Below are 18,212 nucleotides of genomic sequence, written 5' to 3'. Positions count from 1 at the left end.
CAGGATGAACAAGCCTTAGATGAAAGACAAAATCACATCAGAAAGGCAGTCTCCATCAGCTGATTCTAGAGTAGAACGTAGTACTAGGCACTTGGACAGATGTAGTTACATTACTATTACAGAGACCAACATTAAAGAAAATAATGTCCTAAGTCAGGGATAAAGCCCTTGCTACACCAAAGTTTGAGTAGACCTGGGAGAACTGGACGGGGAAGAGCAGCTGTTGCGGAGTCACTCATCTGGCGGATGGCTCTGGCCTACCACAAGGTGCAACTGACAAGAGCAGTGGGTGTTATCCAGGGGTGTTCAAGGCAGCTGAACCTGCACTGTCATAGTGCTTAGCACCCCTGCAGCAGACAGGAGTCCAGCATGCACAAGATACACCCCCTCGGGGGCTGCAGTACCAGGCACCATGGAGAAGGCGGCATGTTGCTAATCAAAAGAAGATATTCCACATCCAAGGCCCAGCAAGCAGGCCTATCCCTACCACCAGGGAATGGAAGAGGCAGAAATGAATGAACGGGAGAGCTCTCATTCAGCCTGGGAATGCCTGGCTCTTTTGTATCCAGGACGAACGGACCAAATTTGTCTCAACAGTGGAGCCAAAGGACAAGGTCCTGGCAAGCAGCAAGAAAGAAAGAAAGATTAAAAATGATTTTCTGACCACATTATGGCTAAATACATTATGGGCAGACAATGCAAATAGTGCTTGTTATCTCAAAATCCAGAGTAGAGCAATAGATAAATATCATTGCAAAAAAATGAATTGGCATACTGCAGTAAACTTTCCGTTAACCAGCACCCATGGAGATTGGTAGATGCCAGATAACTGTAGTTTCTGGTTGTTTGAGAGTTACTATTAAAAATAGGCCTGACAAATACTGTACCCTACACTATACCATACCATAGCATAAACACTGTATTGATTTGATTTTAATATTGAAATACAGTAATTAAAAGCCTGGCTAGGGGGAAAAACAAAGTGAAACACATGAAAACTGAATTGAATTATTCGTATTGCACAGTATTTCTTCATTTTTTTTTTTGCCAGTTGCTCGAGCTCCTGATAACGGAGAAATAACTGCAGACTCCCATGATCCTTTAGGTTATCCAGGCTAGCCCAACGTTTGGCATCATAACCTTTTACAATTTAATGTCCAACATCTTTCACACAGATGGACACAGTATGGGATTGATTTATATCTATTATTTTTGCCCCCTGCTTGCCAGCCATAAAGCTTCCCATCTATCGGACTTTGCTGCTTCAAGGTGGGTGTTAGACAACAGTGAGGGTGTTCTGTACTTTCAATGGTATCCTATCAATAGCAGCACTTTTATATATAGGCCTAATCCTACCTCTGATGGTTGGGCACCTGCCTTACTGCAAGGACCAGCCTCTTGCTTCGGTTTCCTCTCACATCCCAAAGACATGCTGTATGTGGATTGGACTCTCTAAATTGGCCCTAGGCGTAAGTGTGGGCGTGTGTGTGCCTTCTGTGGAAGGTTAGGCGCCAGGCTGGCAACTCGACACAGCAAAAAAACTCCACTGCCAATCATGAGCGAACAGGTGACCCGCTGTGGCGACCCCTAACAGGGAAAAGCTGAAAGAAGAAGCAGCATGTCACTGGTACTCTGGTAACAGCAGTGGCTCGTTTACAACCATTACGCGTGGCACTGCTATTGTCAGCTCCAGAGTTCCAAAAGGAGATCACAGAAATATCCAGAGTTTCATTATTCTAGATTAACTTTACAAATATAAAGAGATATAAGTAGTCACACACCACCATTCCCAAAGAACTGTACCCCTGATTTTACACAAATTATGCCAATTCTGATCGTCACAAGATGTGGAATAGCAGGTTTGAGCTACAAATTCACATAACACCAAACTCGTGTGAAATGCTACATTCTTCAGCAGGTCAATATCAACTGATTTTCAAGATGTACATAAGGAACAATCCTGATAATGAAACAAATGTGTTACAAAAATTACCCGATTGTTAAAATCAGGAAATGAAATTGTCCTTTGTTAATCATTTCTTCTCTGGGTAATCTATACTTTCATCTCACATCCCAAGAACATGCATTAGGTGGACAGCTGAATTTATATTGTCCATATGTGTGTGTGTTTGTCTGTCCACATGTGTAGATGTGTATCTGCAAGTGTCTGTACATGCGTGTGCCTGCGCATGCATCTGCATGTGTATGTGTGTCAATGCAGGTCTATCTGTGTGGGTGTGACTATCTGTATGCCTGTTTGTCTGTGTCTGTCTGCTTGTCTATGCGTGCGCGCACACACACACACACACACACACACACACAAACACACACACAAACACACACACAAACACACACACCCCGCCTCCAAGGTTATAAAATAGTAGAAAAGGAGCACGTCCTTCTGCTTATACATGCCAGCTCCGGGTTCACACAGTAGCAGGGAAGGACATATTCCCAGTCCGAGCTATTACAGTGATTTCATACTGGTCCCATCACCTGTCTGTTCAACTGAACAGCCGATGAATATAATTTATTCATATCTGTCTACCAGGAAAGCAAGACTAGGCAAAGATTCAATTTCAGAAGAGGCTATGGCAGAAAAGCTGTAACAAGCATAATTAGTTAAGAGTAAACAAATGTAAGATGCAAGGCTTTTAAGAAATGGTACAACTTTTCAATAGTATGAAAAAGAACACATACATTGATGTCACAGAATGCATCGCTAATTTAACTAGGTAGCAGTGTGAATACATACAGTGACATCACAGAATGTATCGCTAGCCTTAACTAGGTAGCAGTGTGAATACATACAGTGACATCACAGAATGTATCGCTAGCCTTAACTAGGTAGCAGTGTGAATACATACAGTGACATCACAGAATGTATCGCTACCCTTAACTAGGTAGCAGTGTGAATACATACAGTGACATTGCAGAATGTATCGCTACCCTTAACTAGGTAGCAGTGTGAATACATACAGTGACATCACAGAATGTATCACTACCCTTAACTAGGTAGCAGTGATATTTATAAGCAATAAAGACAAGTTTATTCAATGTGTTATCAGAGTGCTGCAGGTTGTACATACAAACAGAAGTTTCTAGAATTTGAATGACGCACTCCATGATGTTATTCATGTGGCACAAAAGGTAAGTATTAGAAGCACATAAACAGTATTTAAGTGAATTAGAGATAGTTGGAGATGTAAAAAAGAAGGTATGGCAAATTTGTGTGAAAAGTACAGTAGGCTGGCAGAGATGTTTGTGTGAATTGGAGGTAGAATAAATGGGTATGAAGTCCTAGAGATGTAATTTATAAGATGGTAATTAAAATGGTTAAGGGTGCTGACTCTTTCACACAGATAAGAAGGTACAAAGCAATGAGTCTATTAAGAGCTGCTTCAATTGGCATTTAAAGGGTTTTAAGGAGCCGAGTAGTTTCAAGAGAGTTGGGACAAAGCTCTGTTTTTGATGCACAGTTAGAAAGTACAGTAAAATTACCTGCAGTGGTTTTAGATTTGTTTGTGAAGATTAAGGATTTGTCTGTAGAGTACAAGAATCCGGGGAACAGAGCTGAATGATAGCACTTACAAATGGGTATTTTTATGGACTGGGAACCAGTTTGTATGCTATCAGTAACTATGAATGCATTAAATATGTGGCAGTTCTAGCCAATTTAACTGTTTTAGTATGAAGCATTGGTGTGGTGCTAGATGGCAGCAAATTTTGCCACTTTTTTATAGTATTGGTTAAGCTTATTTGATGATGCCACAGTATGAAGACAAGATTACCAATTTCAACAATTGGCTTAAGTATTGGTGTCATTCAAAGGGGATCCAATGCCTGTCAGCCTGGGATGACATGCTCGACAAGCCATGATGCTTCGCTAGGGACGGCTTGCACCTGTCACCCCTGGGCTTTCGGATATTGGCAAGGGCTCTTGCTACCCCCATAGTGCCTTTTTTAGGCAAGGCTCAAAAGACAAACCCACCTCCATAGGTATCACAAGGGATAAGAAACTAAGAGTAATGCTACTCAACACCAGAAGTCTAAACCTCTAGATGCACGCACTCAAAACTCTCCTTACCATGGAGAACATCGATATCTGTGCAGTAACAGAAACCTGGTTCAAGGCTCCCGAGAGCACCCTAGCACTACCAGATTATACCTCATACCATGCTTTTCGGCCCCAAAACTTGGACCCGAACCACAAAAGGAGGGGGAGTATCAATATTCGTCAAAGATACCCACACCTCCAGGTTGGTGGCACAGCACGAAGCATCAGAGACTATCCATGTGCAACTAACAGTGGGTAAAACTGCCTTCCAGTTTATAGCCTGCTACAGACCACCCTCCCAAACCCAGGAACCCCACTCGGCCTTCCTGAGAACACTGGAAAATATGAAGGTCTCTCCAAACACTATTATATTGGGTGACTTCAACTACCCAACCATAGACTGGGAGCATTACTCTAGCTCCAAAACCCTAGCCCAAAGGTTCCTAGAATTTATAAACTCAAATGCTAAGGAACAACTTGTTACCACTCCCACAAGAGGGGAAAACATACTGGACCTGATCATCACCAACATGGGGACTCTATGCTCCAGACCAGAAGTGTATCCCTCACTGGTAAGATCAGACCATAAACTAATCTCACTGGATATTCACATCCCGACCCCACCCCATGCCCAGAAAACCACAGTGAAAAACTTCTCTAAAGCAAATTTCACACTCCTCAAAACCGAGGTGGAATCCTTCAAAGCCCCTAGGCCTGTGGATAATACGGCCCAGACCACAAAATCCTTTATAAAACACATTCTATGAACACCTTCAGGAATGCATGGATCATGCAATTCCAAATAAAATCAAGACCCAACCCTCCAAAGGCAGACGTCCTGTCTGGTGGACCCCAGCCACAAACAAACTATACAATAGAAGGAGGAAGCTACTACATGATAGAGCAAAATCCCAAAAAGGGAAGGCATCTCTGATCAGTATTAGCAAAAACTACGGGCACTCATAAAATCGTCTAAGGCCAGCTTCGAGAGAAAAATTGCACAGGACACTAAGGATAATCACAAGGCTTTCTTTAGTTATGTTAGGAACCTGGGTGGGAATTCCCAGATATGCTCAGAATTAGTTCAAAATGACAAAAAAAATACACCGAACCCACAGACATTGCCAACATCCTAGCTGACAGGTTCAGCGCAAACTCCCCCCCCACCAAAAGGCCTAATATCTATCCCAGCAGAGTGCTGCCCCCTTGACATCTCAGATGCTCAGGTAAGAGCTGCCCTCTCCAAAGCAAGAAACACAACATCAATGGGACCAGACGGTGTCCTGGGCTGCATCCTACATGAACTCCAAGAAGAGCTAAACCCAAACCTAAAACTACTGTTCAATCTCAGCCTTACTACAGGATATGTACCCAAAGAGTGGCGTACAGCAACAGTGGTCCCTCTCCACAAAGGTGGTGCCTCAACGGATCCTGGAAACTATTGCCCCATAAGTCTCACTAGCTTGGTCTGCAAAGCTATGGAAAGGATCATCATGGACCTTATAAATAAAGATATTGGGGACCTACAGACACTGGATCCTACCCAGTTCGGCTTTGTTAAGGGCAGATCCTGCCTCTTAAACCTGGTTGATTTCTTTGAAACAGTCACCAAGGCCACTGACAAGGGGAAGGTGGTCCACACAGCCTACCTGGACCTCGCAAAAGCCTTCGATACAATACCCCACTCAGGCATTATAGATAAGCTCACCAGCTTAAATATAAACCCCTATGTCACTAGATGGGTTGCAAACTGGCTCAAGGACAGAACCCACATGGTTAGAATAGCTGGAGCCATGTCAGACTCCAAACCAGTTACAAGTGGCGTCCCACAAGGCTCAGTCCTGGGACCTCTCTTGTTGCAAACTGGCTCAAGGACAGAACCCACATGGTTAGAATAGCTGGAGCCATGTCAGACTCCAAACCAGTTACAAGTGGCGTCCCACAAGGCTCAGTCCTGGGACCTCTCTTGTTCGGTATATATTTCTCAGAGGCACAGGCCAACATGGAAGGACTGTGGCTGACCAAGTTCGCAGAGGACTGCAAACTGGGCGCCATAATAGACTCTCCAGCCGACACAAGCATCCTCCAAAAGGGCCTCATAGAAACAGGCAACTGGTGCCAGAGCCATGGCCTCAAGCTAAACGCCAAAAAGTGTATAGTCATCCCCTTTGGCAAAAACAAAGTGCACACAAATTACCACATAGGTGGTAATCCATTAAGTACAGAAGAAGTAATTAGGGACCTGGGGACCCAAGTTGATAGCAATCTCTCATTTGACAACCACATGGCCAAAGTGGTTAGAAAAACATTTTATATAGCCCACCTAATCATGAAGGGATTCACATCTAGATCAGGAGAGGTCATCGTGCCTCTTTACTCATCCCTCATCAGGCCCATAATTGAGTACAATGCCCCTTTTGGGATGTACCTTACCAGACACCTGCAGCAACTGGAAAGACCCCAAAAGTACCTCACCAAGAGGATCAAGGGGCTCAAACAGATGCCGTATGCTGCCCGGTTAAAGAAACTCCAGCTCTACTCAGTGGCATACCGCCTGCTCAGAGGCGATCTGTGCCTGACGTATAAAGCCATGTCCAACCTGGAATTAATGGACATGCTGCACCTCAGAAAATCCAAATCCCATCGAGCTATGTGCTCGAGGGACTTGAACCTTAGCATTGAAATAAATAGGACATGCTGGAGGGACAGATTCATAACACAGAGGCTCCCTTCACTCTGGAATAAAATCCCAGTCCAGGTTAGGCAGAGTCCCTCATTGACTCTCTTCAAGAGAAATCTTGATGAGTGAATGGGAGATCGTAGGTTTACCCCGGGTATCACTTCTGTGCCACTGTTAGACAGAGGCACAGTATACTAACCTCGAAAAAGGGCATAGCAAAATTAATTTAAAATGGGTGGCAAAAGCCATACACACTCTGGCTAGGCTTATAAATGCCCTAGGACCGATAGCCTAGTATGAACCTATATACCTATGATAGGCAAGACTTAAGGTTGGAAATCAGGTGCCACATATAGTAGCCGTAGCAGTAAGTAATCTATAATTATGTTAATTCTCATACAGTAGCGTAACCAGTAAGTAATCTATAATAATGTTAATTTGCTGGCCTTATCTCTGAGGAAAATTGTGCCCTACATAAGAATTCTAATTCTTGGTATGTTCTACTTATTTCTTATTACCTGCTGAATATGGTAGTCAAATTTCATCCTCTCAGGTATGGTCACTTCAGTTTGTGTCTGGTTGAATGACTTTATTGTGAAAAGTTTTTTTGTCTGTTTTTCTGGGATGGACACACGTTTGGGAATGAAGAGCTTTTACGTTGGTCTTAGAGCTGGGGGGGGGACTCTTTAGATTTATCCAGTTAAGATTTTAGGGAGGAAATGGATTGTTGCGTAAGCAGGTTGTTGGCTGTACAAATGAGATGAGCCACTGCATACTGATTATGGATGCACGTTTTGGAGGCACTGTTTAATTCATTGATAAACACATCACCAAAAGGTAACCAAGTACTGATTCTTGGGGAACCCCTACTGAGACGATAAGCAGAAAAAGAAATTTTGCCATCTCACAACCTGTTTACTGTGTGCCAGGCAGCTGCAGAAGCAGTGGAGTGAGGATTTGACAAAATCCAAAGTGAAGAATTTGCAGAGGAGGGTTTGTTTACAGAAGAACTTTAGACAAGCTGAGAAAGATTGTGGAGATTAAGGCATTTCTGTCCAGATTCAATCCATCAGTGAAGCTCAGTAGGACAGCAGTAGTACTGCTGTTAGGGCGAAACCATGCTATGTTGGAGGTGGGAGCTTGTTCTCATAGTTGTTATTAAGGGGTTGCGAGTGAATACATCAAAAACTTTTGATATGACAGATAGCATGGCCGTGTAACCATGCTATGGTGGAGGTGGGAGCTTGTTCTCATAGTTGTTATTAAGGGGTTGCGAGTGAATACATCAAAAACTTTTGATATGACAGATAGCATGGCTGTGTGTCTATAGTTACGGAAGTGTATAGATGGTCCACCTTTGTGTGGGGCAATATACAAAGACCACTTTAAAAGATCTCATATACATTATATAGGTATAACCATGAAAACACACACCTGTATGTATGTACGATAAGTAAAATAAGTTGATGATTTTCATGCCAAATGGTGCAACCCAAAATCTCTGGACTTTCGGGTCAGCTTCTGGATCACTTCTTTTGACTTATGTTTTCAGTGAGGCAGTAGAGAAACTGGACAAAGTGCTCAGAAGTGGCTCTCACTGGTACTTCGACAGTTAATGAACCTGGTCCACAACAGGCAGCTCCTAAATGCTTTATGTCATACATGGGTCCCCCAAAGTTATCTATGGTATGATCCCAGTTACTCTCAAAAGGGGTAATATAGAATTATCAGCCATTAGTTGGGCAAGGTCAGTCTATAACCAAATGAGGTTATTTCAATCACAAAAAGGGGAAATATTTAGGCTTAAAATGACCTGCGAGGGCAGCTAGCCTAGTACTTACCTAGGAACCAGTAAGATATAAAATGGCACAAGCATAAAGAAAAACAAAATCATTAAAAAGGCATTCTTAAGAAAATGGTAGCAATATTTAACTTACACGGATGTCCCAGTCTGGACTGGACTGGTTTTAAATGTGAGTTTTTATCCTCCTTGCCTGTATGATGTTCCATTTCTGCCAAAACCTAACTGGCAGTATCCAACAAGTGCACATTGAGCCTTGTGAAGGAGTCCTTCGAGATGGCTGCAGGACGTCAACGTTATCATGTAAAGCATTAAGGCTTCCGCTTCTCCTCCTTCTGCCTTCCTGCTCAACGATGGCAGGACAGTGTGTAGCTCCAATTCACGTACCTCCCCACCACCCTGCTTTTCCAACGCAGCGCTAGCCATCATCCGTCACACTGCAAATGAGCCATCAGAGTCCTTGTCCGCTGGAGTAAACCGCTGCTAACCAACTGCTTGGTAATGTTTCCCCAATTGTCTTCAGTGATTAAAGTTTTTGAACCCATGTGACTTGAGAGCTACAGGATGGCACACCAGACACTTTGCCAGGGTGCTACTTTGGGACTGGGTCTTTAACTACTCAGAACCTACCCTGAGGAATGCAGAATTTCTGCAGAAAGGAATGTTAACTCCTAATGTTGTTACTGAGCAACAAAAACCAAATATGCAACACTATTTCTTATTCATATACATATACAGCTATATGTTATATAAATATATCTATACAATAAAACTGGTATTACTTGTTATATTCCTTGTACACTGTTGTGTTAAAATGAAACCTGATCTGAAGAGGGCTAGGTTATACAAATCCTTGCTGTGGTGAGCTGTTGCTCCCTGCATCTGAGAATGTAATTACCTTCTACTTGTTAATAATGCAAAGTCAGTTACTTACAGCACTGACTCATTTGTCTTGACCCGAACTTCCTTTTTAATAATGATTCTTTCACCTTTTTAAATAGGTATCTTTTTTACACACAGCCACAGTACTTGCGTTATCCATCTGTAATACATTTCTGTATGTCAAATGTACATCATAGGGTACTGCCTGCAGACGTCCCTGGGATGGGCCACTTTTGGAGAGTACAACCTACCTATGGTCAGCTTGAACAAGTAATATTATCAAAAAAGGATGTGACTAATCTCTGGGGTTTCATATCATGACCAGCCACAGGCAAGCACCAGAGAAGTGTAAAATTAATCAGTGCACAAACACACACGGAAGCACATACACAAACTGCACGAATAATGCAAGCATGTACAATTTAATATTTCTGCTGCAAAATCATGTGTGCACTGCCAGACAATAAGGATCATCTCTGGTGCAAAGTGAAATAGTTCCTATCACAGTGATGCATTAACTGCTAAGTCTTAGAATTCAGTAGCAGTTCACACAATTTTTTTTTCATTTTCCAGCCATGGGTCTTTTCATTGGTCACTTTACAAGACAACTGTGAAATTTTGAATTCCATTGCCTCACTCCATTATTTTTCAAAGCCTGACACCACCAGTTTGTTTGTTTATTTAACATCTGTTGACTGGGAAAGTGTGACTAGACAGAGTCCATTTTCAGCACAGGCCCAGGGAGAAACACTTCAGATGGAGGTCTTTGGAATGTCGAGGGAAACCAGAGCACCTGGAGGGAACCCATGTGAACGCAGGGAGGACATACAGACTCCATACAGAAGGCTCATCATCCGAGAATCGAATCTGGGAACCTCTTGCTGTGAGATGACAACACTAACCGCTGCACCGTTACAAATTAATATACCTGCTGTTCAATTCTGCTTTATTTCTTTTGTTTTGTTAACTAGGGTAGGCCAATTCATGTCCCTTTTCAGTGGCAGCCTGGGAAGAAAAGTTCCAACAACGAAAAGTTCAATACTTAAAATAGCATACAGTAATACTGAGATAATATACAAAGCAATAATAAACACAAATACCATACAAAGCTTAAAGTAAATGCAGTTCTTCTGCCTGCAGCTATGATTGCACTGAGTGATACACAAGAGGAGTAGAACTGTTTTATTTTTTGTAACCGGAAAACAATTTTAGCAGGTTTTACAAATTGTACACACTACTGACTCATTTACAATTAATGAGAAAAAAAAACAAGTACATTACAACAAAGTATGTAGAAGATACTGTCTGATGTGAAACTTTAGAGGCTGAGAATGAGATAGGGAATACAGAAGCATGGATATTGTTAGGAGATGGTGAATACAGATGTGTGAATGACATTAGGAGATGGTGAATACAGATGTGTGAATGACATTAGGAGATGGTGAATACAGATGTGTGAATGACATTAGGAGATGGTGAATACAGATGTGTGAATGACATTAGGAGATGGTGAATACAGATGTGTGAATGACATTAGGAGATGGTGAATACAGATGTGTGAATGACATTAGGAGATGGTGAATACAGATGTGTGAATGACATTAGGAGATGGTGAATACAGATGTGTGAATGACATTAGGAGATGGTGAATACAGACGTGTGAATGACATTAGGAGATGGTGAATACAGACGCGTGAATGACATTAGGAGATGGTGAATACAGACGCGTGAATGACATTAGGAGATGGTGAATACAGACGCGTGAATGATATTAGGAGATGGTGAATACAGACGCACAAATGACATTAGGAGATGGACGCGCAAATTACATTAGGAGATGGTGATGGTGAATACAGACGCGTGAATATTAGGAGATGGTGAAGGGTCTATATCAGTTCATCGAAACAGCTCAACATCGAATACCACAACCTCGAACTGCTAACCACGATTTCTAAAAACACTGAAGGCTCAGAACAGTGAATTTTCACTGTTCTGAGAAACACACACACACAACACAAGCACACCAAAAAAAACAGCAATCCACACACACACTCTTAAAATCCTACATCTAACCCTACACTAAACTGTAAATACAGTACTAGCTAGCCACTATCCTTAACCCAAACTCTAACCCAAATGTCTGTCACAATCACATACTCACCTCACCCGCACCCTAAAGTCTGTCACTAACTTAACTCTAACATCCACAGTGCTGAAATGTAACAGACAACGGAATTCTTTCCCTAGGAATAAATTCAGTTATCTGCAGGATGATCTAATATAGACCATATGGTGAATACTGACGCGTGAATGACATTAGGAGATGGTGAATACCGACACGTGAATGACATTAGGAGATGGTGAATACCGACGCGTGAATGACATTAGGAGATGGTGAATACCGACGCGTGAATGACATTAGGAGATGGTGAAACGCATGAATGACATTAGGAGATGGTGAAACGCATGAATGACATTAGGAGATGGTGAATACAGACGTGTGAATGACATTAAGAGATGGTGAAACGCGTGAATGACATTAGGAGATGGTGAATACAGACGCGAGAATGACATTAGGAGATGGTGAATACAGACGTGTGAATGACATTAGGAGATGGTGAATACAGACGCGTGGATGATATTAGGAGAGAACGGATACACAAGGGCACCATGATGATGATTAATGAAGTACAAGAGGGAACAGGAAGTGTTAACTTGGTATACGAAAGCAGGCCACGTGTGAGGTTATTTTCACCCAAATTATGAAGATGAAGTTAATACAACGATTATTGTGTTCTAGGAACTGTATCTTCGCTCTGTATACACGGACAGCTTTTGTTTCTGTCCAAGATCCCATAAAAATTTAAGTAATGTCACCTGCACCTAAATAGCTGTTTGCCCTTCCCGAAGTGTTTCAGTCTTTACAGAATTAATAGAAGTCTGGTACCATGACCCACATGATGGCACTTCATTTCGCTCTTACAGTCACATGACACAAAAGCAAAATGATAACAATACCAAAATCTGTTTACCGTGCCTCAGTGATGACACAGTTCATCTGCTTTATAATCTTCATTCGGAGTATAACAAAGTGAATACAAAAATAAAACATTATACAATGCCACCTTTCAGCAAATAATTCCCTGTCCATTTGGGTAATAATGGTGCTGTCAATGGTCAGTGGTGAAAAAAGATGCAACTTGAAATATGCTGAGGCACAAACACAGATGATTACATATTGTGTACAAACTCATGGAAAAATCCACATTCACTCATAACATGTTTTACTGCACTGTGTTAACCAGACAGACTTCCCCTCACTGGGCCTGTGACCTTTTTACACGGAAGCTTCTAAGAAGCAGGTTTAAGGCAACCAACACCAATGCAAAAGAATTTTAAATGTTTACCAGCTTGAAGGAGTCCCACCTTATCCATGCTTGGGGTGGAGAACTGCAAATGCAACAGCACACACATACATCTGAAGGCAACTGACACAGCCTGAATGAAGAAGTCAAAGCTAGAACGGGAGGGGCTGCAGCCAACTGGCACAGAGTGTCAGGGCTAGTGTATGACAGAAGAATGGCACAGAAGCTGAAAAGTAAGATGTCCACAAACAGTGGTGCGACCAGTATTACTGTATGACACGGGAACCTGAGCAGTAAGGGCGCAGCAGATGAAGGAACTGAAGTGCCTGAGAAGGGTGGTAGGATGCACACTGTGGGACAGACAAAAAATGAGCACATAAGAGCAGAAGCAAAAGTAGCTCCAATTGCAGAAAAGATCAAAGAGAACAGATTATGGTGGTTCGGACGTGCAGAAAAGCAGAAGACAATCTTGTGAGGAAGATTTGGGACAGACAGGAAGAAGGTAAGAGGAAACAAGGTGTCCAGCAAAGAGGTGGAAGGACTGTGCGAGCGAAGGTCCGTGACACTCAGGCAAGAGTATCGAGGAAGGCAGGAGTACGACACTGAATTGACAGAAGTGGCAAAAATTAACGTGATACCCAACCCCATGTAGAAAATGGGAAGAAGGTGGTTGAGGATAATGAAGTCTTGTGCAATAAATAAAGCCACTGTCCACACCACTCACTGATTCATAAGTAAGCATTAGGCTAGATGTTCTTGCAGGCCATTTACAGCCAAGCCAATTTCCCTTTTCCTGCTCACAATAAACTATGCTGTTTGGTTAGACTAGCCTTAGGCACCACACGGTCGACAGTTATATCTAATGTGAATAACTGGGCTCATAACATAAATAATTTGAGGGGAGCTGTTTCCCATCCATAGGTCCATGTTGTATTTGAATATGGCAAGGGATGAACTTTATTTTATGCGGCCAGGGAGTCTGTTCCACAGCAGCAGCATCCCCCGCAAGACATACCTGTCCCTCCAAACCATTCTGTTGATGTTGCAGAACAGGTTTAGATCCCTAGACAGAGTATTTCTGATGACATTTGACTTAATGATGTTCGGTTAATCCATCAGTAATGGGTTGGAGGATGCCTTGTGTGGCAGACACAGGTGAACTCTTAGCAGTCTGCAAGATATTAAGTATAGTGATTGGACTTTGAGTCAATCCACGTAGGATGTATGTTTAGGTTTTGTAACCTTTCAGTAAGGTACCTCTGTAGGTGTTCCAGTTGTTGCATGTACCTGGACAGATACATGTAAAAGGAGGCATTATATTTAATGACTGAATCAATATTCATTTTTATGTTATTCCTATGTTTAATTTTAAATATGTCTTGTTGGGATAATGCAGCTTTACTCCTTTAATAAGGTAATACTTGTAATAAATATAGTATGTGCAATAAATAGTTGCTGTTTTATTGCCATGTGTGTCAAATTCTGACACCTTACAGACCATATGTGCAAATGATATAAACCTAAGTAATGCATCCACAGTTACTAAAAACAAGCACCTGTGGAGTAGCTATAAGCAGTCCTCCACTCAGCAGAAAGATTAGGGTAACAAGAAGAAATCTGCTAGTGGGTTGATTCTAACCATATCTCTTTCTTCTTTCTTTCTTTTTCGTTTTTTTTTTAATAATCAAATTTAATGCATTTCTATCAAACAGGCTTTTCCCAGCTGGAAAAAACGTTTCTCCTTGTCTCAATGACTGTGACCAGAGTCGCTGATATCATGAAGAAAAACAATTTACTTCTTAATAGTAATAGGACATTGCTTGAACCATATACTCAAATACGTACAAACATCTTTATATGGATTTTAAAAATATACATTCAAAGTGAAAGGACGAGAGTTGTTTTCACACCTCTTATAAACCAAATATTGCTATTGTTTAAAAAGCTCATCTTTTCTAATCAATTAATTAAGAATTTATTAATACTCATGTTTCCTACTGCTTACACAAATGAATGTTTGATATCTTGTGATACTCAGAAAATTTAAGAAGGGTGACCTATTATATTGGAATCGTAGGTTTACCCCGGGGGGTCATCCCTGGGTCACTACTAGACAGAGGCACAGTAAACTAATTTTAATAAAGTAAGGGGGTCTTCAATGTGTCACTACTAGACAAAAGCACAGTAGTCTAAATTTATTCTGTACACTTTAGTACCACTACATGGGGTGGTGAAAGCCACATCACTAGGGCTAGGCTTACAAATGCCCCAGGGCAGGTAGCCTAGTACTAAACTATGAAACTATGGAATCAATTTCTGTCATCTAATAAAATAAGTTCTGCAGACTATTTGATCAGCAGATTAGTTTGCAAAATTGCAATTGGCTGGACATCCAAACTTGTAAGGATTTTATACATACTAAGCTCATGCCCTCATTGGTGACCGCGGTGGTTAGCGTTGTCACCTCACAGCAAGAGGTTCTCCAGTTCGATCCTCGGCTGGAGTGCCTTCTGTGTGGAGTCTGCATGTCCTCCCTGCAGTCGAGTGAATTTAAAAACACTCCGGTAGGTGCGAGCGTGTGTGTACCTTCTTTAAAGGTTGTGCGCCGGGCTGGCAACTCAACATTGTAAAAATTCACTGCCAATCATTAGTGGACCGGAGTTCCGCTGTGGTGACCACTAACCAGGAAAAGCCAAAAGACAGTTAGTTAGTTAAGCTCGTAACCTCAGAGGCATACAATATGAAAAAAAATATTGGATTTTATCTCAACAGTTATTAATAGCTCACCCAAGAACACTTCATTATTATTAACACTTCTGTTATTTATAAAACTCTCAGAAATGATTTTAGCAAGACAGGTGTTTCTTTTTGGAATTATTCAAGTGAAGTTAACAGACACATATTCTCAGAAAAAAATAAAAAGCGTAGTTTACAGTCGGTGAAGGAATCCACATCTTCCCTGCCCTGGCATGTATACACACGCAAATTTTTACATAGTTATTTTTTCACCCCACATAGACTAGCAATAATGTACAAGAAAGACTAAACGAAATTGTGGAGATGTGGACAACCTGATGCTGACTGGATACACATGATTATTAATTGCAAAAAAAATGTCCCCGTTTTGGTTAGACTTTAAATATCGTTGTAAAGCTGTATGGAATGACAACTGTATAATTTCTGACTCCCTTATCCTTTTCAGTGTTACTGTTTCTGAAGTCATTCCTAAAAAACAAACATTTTACTATGGTCTAGTCTCTATAGCAAGCAAAACAGTTACTAAAAATTGGAAATCCCAATCTACTCCTGCCTTTAAAGTTGAGTTTATTCATCTTGTAAAATACATTTGTAAGAATGAGATTTCTGCTATAAAAGCAAGGAGTAACAGCACAACTCATCATTTAATTACTTGGACAAAATTATCTAATGTGGTAGAGAAATATTACGTGATCTCCTATATATATATATATATATATATATATATATATATATATATATATAGCTTTTTTAGTTGATATGGACATTGTATATAGTTTTTTTTTTTTTTTGTTACTATACTAAGTTATTGTGTTATAAATGAATAAAAACATTTTGTGGAAAAAAGAAGTTAATTTAAAACAGCACACGGGAAGCACAGATTTCAAGTGTCACCTGGGAAAGGTGACAAAAACACAGGAAACAGGAAATGCCTGTGACAGTTACTAAAGAACGCAGGTGGTTAGTCCCAAGTACCTAACAGTACCATAAGCCTGGCGTGCATCACCAATTTAAGAAGCGAATATGGGTTTTTCAGTAAATGCAGACACCTGGATTTGTCCATTAACTGGCTTCTATTACAGCGAAAAGCTAGTGCTTGTCTGCCCGTCCTTCTGCTAACATGCATCAGTCTTTTAATAACATAATGGTCAGAAAAGGGTGGGCTGTCCAGCAGCAATGGGACACAGGTGGTGATGCGCGGGGGCTTTCCCGAATACAATGACCTCTTACTTGTCCCGACACTGCAGTGCCTTGCTGGCAGCACAGGATCAGACAAGAAACAATCATGTGCATGTTATCCGATCCGCCGGCCGGTTTCACTGGCAGTAATTTAATCACGTACAGCTGGAAAGCAGAGACAGGGGATGGCAATCTTTCCAAAATCCCTGCAGCTATCACAAAGATAAACAGATAAAGTACTTGGAAACGCACATTGCAGTTAAAACTCACCTTCCCGCCGGTGAGAGCACACAAAGCTACCGTCGCCATGGCTGCTGATGTCAATGAACGTGGACTCGGGCTTTGCTGGCAGCTCCGGTTGTGATGGGGCTCGAGTTACCCGCCCGCTACCACACAAACCCCGCCCCTTTCAGAGGTATGCCGCGGGGCGCAGCTCTTATTCAGGGACTCAGACTGAAACCAGAGACGTGTAATCCCGCCCCTCCTTCGCATTGGCTTGTTGTGGGCATCCTCGTGGTAGAAACGGCCGTGAGTTTTGTTAAATCCCCGGACCCCGCCTGCAATGTTTGAGAGCCTGACACACCCACAACAGCATGTTACGTAACAGTGGGCGTGCACTGTTGTTCTGGCAGCGTGACATCAGTAGGTATTGATTCCCTCGCGCGTAGTATGATACTGTGAGCGTGTTCCAGCAGCGTGCCGAAGTAGCTGTAAATGTCACGCGCAGTGCAGTACCATTGCACTTCATACCTCTCAACTAGGGTTACCACCTGTCCCACTTTGGCTAGTTGTGTCCTGCAAATTTTAGGACAAAATTATTTCCTATATTTTATGTAATAGTTGCGTATAATAGTTATTCTGAATCTGAAACACCTAAATGTTATAAGAAACAGAATAAACAACTAAAATGCTACAAGAGTAATCTTGTACTTAGGCAAAAAAGTGAAATTCTGCACTTTGTACTGGCCGTGGATATGTTTTGGCCTGCAAAATCTGACGTATGTACCAAATATGTCCCACTTTGGACATTTGAAAAGGTGGCAACCCTACTCTCAACTGTGCACATTTTTGCCCCTATATCTGGTCTTTTCCTCATAAAGTTTGTGGTTTCCTAGCACATTTTTGAGATGTTATCTCACTAAATGTTGTTCTATCTTTCTGCTTTTCGCGTTTAGGGGTCGCCACAGCGGAACTCCAATCCGCTAATGATTGGCAGTAGATTTTTACGTGCCGAGTTGCCAGCCCTGAGGCAGGTTCGCCCATTCACGCATGTCTCCACACAGAAGACGCTTTAGCTGAGAATCGAACAGGACAACGTCATACTGTGAGGCGACAACGCTACCGCAGCACCACCACCGCAGTTATCTCACTAAATGTTACTAAATAATGACTGGCATTTGAGTTTCAGACTTCATATCCTCAGAAAATACGTAATTCGAAAACTTGCCGTCTGGAGATACTATCAATCAAAGAAAGAACTGCTAGAAAGAC

General features: G+C 41.7%; 1 protein-coding gene and 1 long non-coding RNA gene across 4 annotated transcripts in view; one reads left to right on the top strand and one right to left on the bottom strand.

Annotated features, from left to right (window-relative positions):
* Positions 1-17,151, bottom strand: part of LOC122791658 (branched-chain-amino-acid aminotransferase, cytosolic-like) — a 661,658-nt gene extending 644,507 nt beyond the window's left edge. The window contains exon 1 of one of the 3 annotated variants that reach the window (XM_044059481.1): positions 16,974-17,151. In XM_044059481.1, the coding sequence (XP_043915416.1) occupies positions 16,974-17,030 (57 nt within the window). In that variant the 5' untranslated portion in view covers positions 17,031-17,151. The remainder of the gene's footprint in view (positions 1-16,973) is intronic. The other 2 variants (XM_044059478.1, XM_044059479.1) reach the window with 2 other exon arrangements.
* LOC122791659 overlaps positions 1-18,212 on the top strand; it is a 336,077-nt gene that overhangs the window by 168,441 nt on the left and 149,424 nt on the right. The window lies entirely within an intron of this gene.

This window comes from Protopterus annectens, chromosome 17.part0 (assembly GCF_019279795.1).
Source record: "Protopterus annectens isolate FY-2018-M chromosome 17.part0, PAN1.0, whole genome shotgun sequence".
Taxonomy (NCBI): Eukaryota; Metazoa; Chordata; order Ceratodontiformes; family Protopteridae; genus Protopterus; species Protopterus annectens.
Note: the sequence above shows the minus strand (reverse complement) of the source record. Positions and strands in the feature narration are given on the sequence as shown.